This window comes from Condylura cristata, unplaced genomic scaffold, assembly GCF_000260355.1.
Source record: "Condylura cristata isolate star-nosed mole 26May11 unplaced genomic scaffold, ConCri1.0 scaffold00011, whole genome shotgun sequence".
In the NCBI taxonomy this organism is placed as follows: Eukaryota; Metazoa; Chordata; class Mammalia; order Eulipotyphla; family Talpidae; genus Condylura; species Condylura cristata.
The window spans coordinates 9,574,804-9,582,414 of NW_004567112.1; the positions used below are offsets into that span (position 1 = coordinate 9,574,804).

At 44.2% G+C, this 7,611-nt stretch overlaps 1 protein-coding gene across 1 annotated transcript in view; it reads right to left on the minus strand.

Moving 5' to 3' along the window:
- Positions 1-3,762: 3,762 nt before the first annotated feature.
- CASP7 (caspase 7, apoptosis-related cysteine peptidase) overlaps positions 3,763-7,611 on the minus strand; it is a 28,306-nt gene continuing 24,457 nt past the window's right edge. Inside the window, exons 5-7 of the mRNA XM_004680993.2 lie at positions 6,986-7,161; positions 6,504-6,627; positions 3,763-5,139 (exon numbers count right to left, since the gene is read on the minus strand). Coding sequence (XP_004681050.1) covers positions 4,910-5,139; positions 6,504-6,627; positions 6,986-7,161 — 530 coding nt within the window. The 3' untranslated portion in view covers positions 3,763-4,909. The remainder of the gene's footprint in view (positions 5,140-6,503; positions 6,628-6,985; positions 7,162-7,611) is intronic.

The window sequence follows — 7,611 nt, forward strand, 5'->3', positions numbered from 1 at the left end:
GGAAGTGGCCTCAGCTTCTCAGTGCAGTGCTTCAACCCGCTGCGCCACCAGGGAGGGCCCCACAGAGATCTGCTTTACAAACAAAATGATTGTCAGGTACCCCAAATCTTCAGAAGCACTGAAGGAATCATCTACATCTAACCTTTATCTTCTTTTCTCTGTTGGCTACTCTCAGTCTTGTTGGGAGGTTAAAATGAAAATTAGATTTTTCCTCTTTGCCCAAGGAGAGAGACACCTCCTCAACTGTCTTCCAAAGTAATGTATGCACCACTCTGTATAGCCACTATTTTACTAAGTGTATAGCTACCTCCTTTGTGGAATGCGTCATTCTGTTACCTTTGCAGACTATCTCTAACAAGCACCTGGCACTCTTTAAATGTTAGATGCATAAATCTCTTTGGTGAATCCCTGCACTTCTGGGAGACCTAATTTTGAAAAGCATAGACTAGAAGATATGAGCAAAAAGTAGACCTTGAGGCTCAAAGGGTGAATAGAGGATTGGGGTAACATCGTCCTTCCTAACATTAGTATGAGTCTCACATCATCTTCATCATCAACATCTTTACTATCATGATCACCATCAGATCATCACCATCACTATCACTGTTGCATCATTATCTCACCAGCCCCCCGCCCCATTATCATTACCACCATGACCATCACCACCATTATCATTGCCATCACCACCATTATCAGGACCATGACCATCATCATCATCATCATATCACCATTCATTACCATCACCATTGTATTATCCTCACCATCACCACCTCCATCATCACTATTATCATCCCACCACCGCCATTATCATCACCACCCCCATCATCATGTCATCTTTTTTATATTATCTTTATCACCTTCAATATTATCATCTTTGGTAGCTACAATTTATGCAGTGTTTTGTGCCAGGCATTGTGTTAAGCACTTTGTATGTTATATCACTTAATTGTCACAATATTACCTCCTCGTGTTTAGATGAGGGCTGAGAGCCTAGAATTACATGAACTAAGCAGCAGGGCAGAGTTAGAACTCAAAGACAAATTTCCAAATATTAATACCACAAAGCACCTCTGCTAACTTGGATCCAGAGGGAAAAAATTTTGATGTCATGTTGATTGAGGTATGCCTTAAATGATTCAAGCTGAGCTAACAATTTTTACCATACCTGTCAGACTGTTTGTATGGCTTTTTCCCAAATCTTATGCCATTCACAATGGGTCATCAAAACTCAACAAGGACTTGGTCTTATGTATCTACAGCCAAAACCCCATGTGCCTTCCAAATTTAAATTCTTACACATACTTTGGCTTTAAATGCTTAAAACAGATTTATTAGGAAATTGTAGTGCCATAAATATTTATCGGGTCATGTAAGCCCAGACTCATGCCAAAGCTAACTCATCATATTTGGCTTTCGTGTTTTCAAATGTTGATCACGTATTTTCTGAGGACTGTTCACACATGAAACTGCAAGTTAATGGAGTTTCCATGTCCAAATCAATACTGAGGGAGTGGCTGAGTCTTCCAAACGTGCTCTAGATGTGTTTGTGTTAATGATTTATGAATCAAAAAGAAGTATTTGCCGGCTGATCCAAAACAAAGCCCTGAGCTCTGTCAGAAGGCTGATCTATGGCCTGAGGACACTTTGGCAGAGACAGGTGATAATTCTCTTGGTGTCCACTGGGCTCTGTGGACAGGTGGGAAGAGACAAACTGCGGCTTCAAGGCAAAACAGCTCTGCAGCCAACGAAAACATGCGAGGAATGGCTCCTTAATCCTGTTCTGTTTATGAAGACATTTTAAAGGCTACAATTCATATTTGCAGACACTTTGAGAACATATAAACAATTCTATTATATCACTCAGCAGAAGGCTCATATAAAACAGAGAGGGGTGTAGAAAGTATATCACGTAACTGAAGGATATCATTGTTTTAAAAGAGGATTTTGCTGAAGATTAATAGATGCTTGGAAACATGTCTTCTTTGAAAGCTCTGAAATATACATGTTCTTTTACTAATTCTTCTTAAGCATAGTATCTGATCTATGTTCAGTGTGGAGGGGAAGCATAAGTATGGAAATAACCAGTCCTGGTTCTCTGAACAGAGCTTAAACTGCACTGTGCACACAAATACCCTAGGGATCTGGTGAGAATGCAGATTCCTGAGTGGGCCTTGGGCAGAGTCTGAGAATCTGTATTGCCAACAAGGTCCCAGAGGATGCTGGCATCACTCTGAATGCACTTAGTGTTGCGAGATTTTAAATACTGACATGCAAGCAGTTTCAGAGGATCTTTTGATTTGTAGAACTTTCAAGAATTCGTAAGGATCACATTGCTTCGGAAATCAGTGATCCTTACACTATTGCTATGTCTCCCTGCTGATGACACAGATTAATTCGGGCAATAAATTGGTGACCACCGCAGTTTCTCACCTGACCAGCTGTTTGCTGGTAAAGGGCCTGAGAGATGAAAAGCTAGGTGGAAGGGTGTGCTTCTAGGAAGCCAAAAGGCGACTGGAGTTGCTGGTAACAACAGATTTCAGGTGATGCAAGGCTGATGCAGGAAGTGGCCTTCTCGGGGGCACATCACAGGCTTTTTTCACAGAAAGTTTGGGTTTCCTTGAGGTTTAAACCATGACAACCCACTGGACCCAGCTCTTGGTTTTGGAGCCTATTTTGGGCACTTCATAAACACAGATGTATGATGGTTTATGGGAATTCACTTTTAGGCAAAGCCTAAATCTGTGAATGCATTAACAGTAAACTCTTAAAAGAGGCGAATGGCACTGTGAGAAAAAACAGAGAAAGCCAGATTTGAACCCCAATGCAGTGAGGACACCACAGCTGTGTGGTTTTACTCACAGGACAAGAACAGCGTCCTCTGTTCCTCCTGCGGAAGGGAGCTTGCCTTCTAACGCACAGCGAGAACTAGGAATGTCAAGATTGACATCTCCAGGCAAGGCCGTCAAAATCCCAGGTTCTAAAAAGATCAGAAAGCTTGGGATTGGTAGCGTGACTGAACTTATAGCCAACTTGGAATAGGATTTGTGATCCTGATAAACAATTCTATCCAATAAAGTGCTCAAGGGTGGATACTCATTCTTAACAGTAATTTATACATTTATACTTCTGACTCATCTGTGAGCTTAATACTTGGAACTTCTCAGAGAATTAAAAAAAAAGTAAGTCTGATATTTGGGATTGTTTTTCTCTTTCATGAATGTTAAATAACTTTCTTTTAATAGGCAATAGAAAAATAACGTGTGTTTTTTACTTCCAGTTACAAAGCATTTAGGTAATGTTAACTCTAAACTAAGGATCTTTTAATCTGATTGTCTATTTTCCAAAGTGAATTCTGGGAATAACAAGATAGATGCATGTGGATTCTTAATTCATGATCACTTAAAATTTGAACATTTGGTATATTTTAGATGGCAGGAAACCAGAAACAAGTTTAATAAACTGGCCCTAAAAAAATTCCTTATTGAAAGACGATACTTGTGTATCATTTAATTTTGTTGCCAAATTAATCAAGGCAGCCTATCACCAACAGTTTTATAAGTAGAGTAAGCCTTTATGTGAAGAGTTTCAGTTTCCTAAGTGATTTTTTTTATTAGTGTTCCAGCTTCAAAAGAAACATGAATTATATTTTGTGTTGATGTCAAGTTAGTAGTCAATTTTTATCCTGTTTTCTCATTTTCCTACTGCCATAAAATCTTCAAAAGAAAAGCAAACTGAGCAGGTTAGAAGCAAATACGTTTTAATCAATAAATTTGAACATTTGTTAACCAGTTACTAGACAGAATAAAACAGTTATTTACCCAGAATTCAAAAGACAGTACCACCTTGTAAAGAAAGTAAAAAAAAAAAAACTATCCCCCATTTATAGGAAACAACAAGAAATTTACTGAGAATAAGGCTCGAAATAATCTAAAAAGTTTCCAGTCCATTCAAAAGCTAACAGATTATTTTGTACCTGGCAGGTAACGCACCGTTTATCTGACACTTTGATGAATGAATGGCGGAATGGAGATGAATTGTGGTAAGTTGAGGCGTATGACTTCCTATATTCATATTCATGGGAAGATTTGAGCGCAGAAGGAAAGGCACAGGAGAGGTTTTCCTCTGTGTGGGACTCACAGGCCTTGCCTCATATTCAGCCATAGCTTTTCCCTAGAACGGTTCTAGCTCCTGTGAAGGACTCCAGATTCTGGACCTCTTCAAAGCCCTAGGTAGCAACTGCTTCCATTTACTTGGCTTCTCTTCTATCATCTCTGAGTCAATCCCTTTATTCAGTTCCTTCTATTAAAACAACTAGAATGGTTCCTGTTTTCCTAACTGGATTCTGACTCATACATATTTGAATCCTTACTTTCTTCCTGTCCCCCAACTTATATGGGAATTTATGCATGAGAACCTTCCCTAGGTCGACAAAAAACTGCTGACATCACACTCAATAACCACCTTTGGCAATACAGGTAAACACAAGCTATTTTCTGTCAAGGCCCCACCGGTGTTCTCTTTGCCAGACACAGACACTGTATACCGATGTCATTACCACCCACAGGGGACACCACCAGGAGTCATCTGAAGAGGTTATAACTGTTGTAAGAGTGGGACAAGAAGGAGAAGGAAATACAATGAGAAAATTATAACAGCATCAAGCCTGTAGCACTGTAAACACACACACACACACACACACACACGCGCGCACTAAAATCCCCAAGCACCATGGAGATTTTTTCCTTGTCAAATCAACAAATTTTCCTGAAATTAACACTAATTGAAGAAATTCATTCATGATCTCCCCTTCAATTTTGAACATCTGGTATACGTCGAATTTACAGCTATTTCCCAAAAGCCTGATTCGTCAACCAAGGATCTGTTCTGTGTCAGCTGTGCGCGCGAGTGGTCACTTGGGGAAGTAGAGCTCCTTGGTGAGCATGGACATGATGCATGGAATCTGCTTCTTCCCGCTTGTGGCTGAGTCGTTGGTAAAGGACTGGAAGTGCCTGGCCACTCTGTAGTTGACCCTGGTGAGCAACTGCATGAGCTCTAGACTTTTCCCGTGTTCGTTCAGGATGGCGCACAGGGACTGCATGAACCAGGAGCCGGATGCCGGGCTCCGCCATGAGTAGTAGCCTTCAGCGGGGGAAAGAGAGACACATCAGCTGACCGCCCCTGCTCCACTCACCACCCAGAACGAGCTCTGGGCTGAAGTTATCCCCCTATCCTGCATGCAGGATGAGAATTATGCTGGAAGGCTCAGACAGCAAACCCTGCAGACACGCAGAGTTGTGAGGAGACATTGCTTGAAACTTGTAAGCAACATTCTCACAAAATACAGCTGCAGATCTGGCCGAAGTGCTTTTCCCAACACACCGCACCTGTCTACTATCACCAATACGTTTGTGTCCAGCATTTGACAAGCAGTTACTATAGCTGGCAGGAGGGATTTTCGTTAAGCTGGCTCAGCAACACGGAGCAGAGTAAAGAGCCAGCAGGCCTGTTTGTGCCCAGTATGTTGGGGGCCGGTTGACGGTTCGAGTGTAAAGGAGACCAGGGCTGAGCCATAAGGCCACTGTGACTGGAAATCTCTGCCTGACCTTGACACATCCCTTAAGCGCAATTTCTTTTTTTTCCATCTGTAGAATTAGGACAGTAAAAACACCTTTCCTAGCTACCAATTACTGTAAGGATGAAATGTGGTAAAAGGCCTAAAAACACTATGCGTTGCAAAGGATCATAGAAAGATTCGTGTGGCCCTCCCTGGTGGCGCAGCGGGTTAAAGCACAACACTGAGAATCTAAAGCCGCTTCCGCATGAGTTCGATTCCCGCCTGCCCTGGAGGTGACCACATGGCGCGACAGACCTCTCCTGACCCTCCCGCTGCTCCCCTCAGCAGTGTACTTTGTCGATCTGCCTGTTCTGCTCCCCACTCTGTCTCTGGTGAAGCCTCTCACCACCCCTGAGCCTCTGGCCTGTACCCCAGTTCTGTATGCACAAATAAATAAATCTTTAAAAAAAAAAAGAAAGATTCGTGTGTATAATTCCTGAGAATATTAAGTGAGAGAATGCAGCTTTCTCAGGCACAATAATGGACCCACAGATGCCCAGGCCTGGACCCTGTCCCTGGGAGCATACTCCCTCATGAGGCTCAGGTAGCTTGCAGATGTGGCCCAGGTAATGGGAAGGAGACAGGGAGATTGTCAAAGACCACGGGAGTCCTTAAAAGAGGAGGGTCTTCCCCAGCTGGGGTTGGGGAGCGCTGTGTGCAGGGAAAGGTCACATGTGAAGCTACTGACTCTGAAAGGGAAGAAGGGGCCACCAGCCAAGGAAGGCGGAGTGATCAAACACTGCTAAAACAGGGGACAGGCAAGGAAGGGGGCCCGGCCCCCCACTTGGAAGTCTGACCTCTAGCACCGAGAGCTAATGCATCTGTATGTGAAGCTAACACTTGAGTGCAGTCCCACCACGTGGCCCAGCAGCAGACAGCGGGCGGATACCTGGAACGGTGGAATAGGCGAAGAGAAAGTCAGCTTCCACAGGGACCTTGTACTGGTGCTCAGAATCTGTTTCACTCGCCGAATCGGCCTGGACACCGTCGTCGAACTCATTCCCCTGGCAAGCCTAAGCGGCAACACAGAGGTCACTCCAGAAGCTGGCAACAGAAATGTGTGTGCTGCTCACACACACCTGAACACGGAGCCCCCCAAACAGAACATGGCGTGTTCCAGCAGCTCAGGGAGAATTTGGTGAAGGAACCTTGTGTCAGTTTACTAGGTGAAGTAGGTCCGTATTGCAACGTCTTAATAACCCATGATCTGTGACCCGGTGCAGATGCAGATGTAAGCATTTAGAGAGAACCCAAAAGCCAGATCTGTGCACCCACTGAGACAGCACGTGGAGCTATAAAAGGGACACAATTCAAGCCACTTGCAGTTCCCTCCCACTTCCAAGCTCTTGGCTTTGAAAAGTGATGGATTACCTGAATGAAGAAGAGCTTGGGTTTCTCTAAAAGGCTTTTGCATCTATCTCCTCTAAAATGGGCTGCCAAGTCCTTTACTGCCACCACGTCATCGGTTCCATAAACCAAACCTTCTCTTCCGTGGCTCAGTATGATGCAGGCGAAGCAGGCTGAATTTCTGTGGTCCTCTTCAGCAACTGTAAGCCAGGGAGTGAACACCGGAAGCTAAAGCCTAAGCCCTGTGGGAGCTCAGCTGTGGTAGCCCCTTCCAGCCTGGCAGCTGCCCCTGACTGATGGAGGGGTGCGGGGAGGGGCGGGGAGGAGCACCCTCTGGAGAGAAGGAAGGCCACTGGGTAGAAGTTAGGAAGGGAGAGTTCTAGAATTCATCTGGAGGTGCACGGTGGGTTCAGATGCTGGGAGGCAGCACACTGAATGCTAAGAGCTGGGCTCTGCGGTCTGTCAGAGTGAGTGAAGCATGTCGTGTCTTAGTCTGCTATACAGACTGGACTTGGAATGCTAATCCAGGGACCATGTACACCTCATACAAGTACCCATTAAAGAGAACAGAACAGGGCTGTCCCTGGTAGCGCAGCGGGTTAAAGCACAGCACTGAGAAGCTAAAGTCACTTCCGCATGAGTTTGATCCC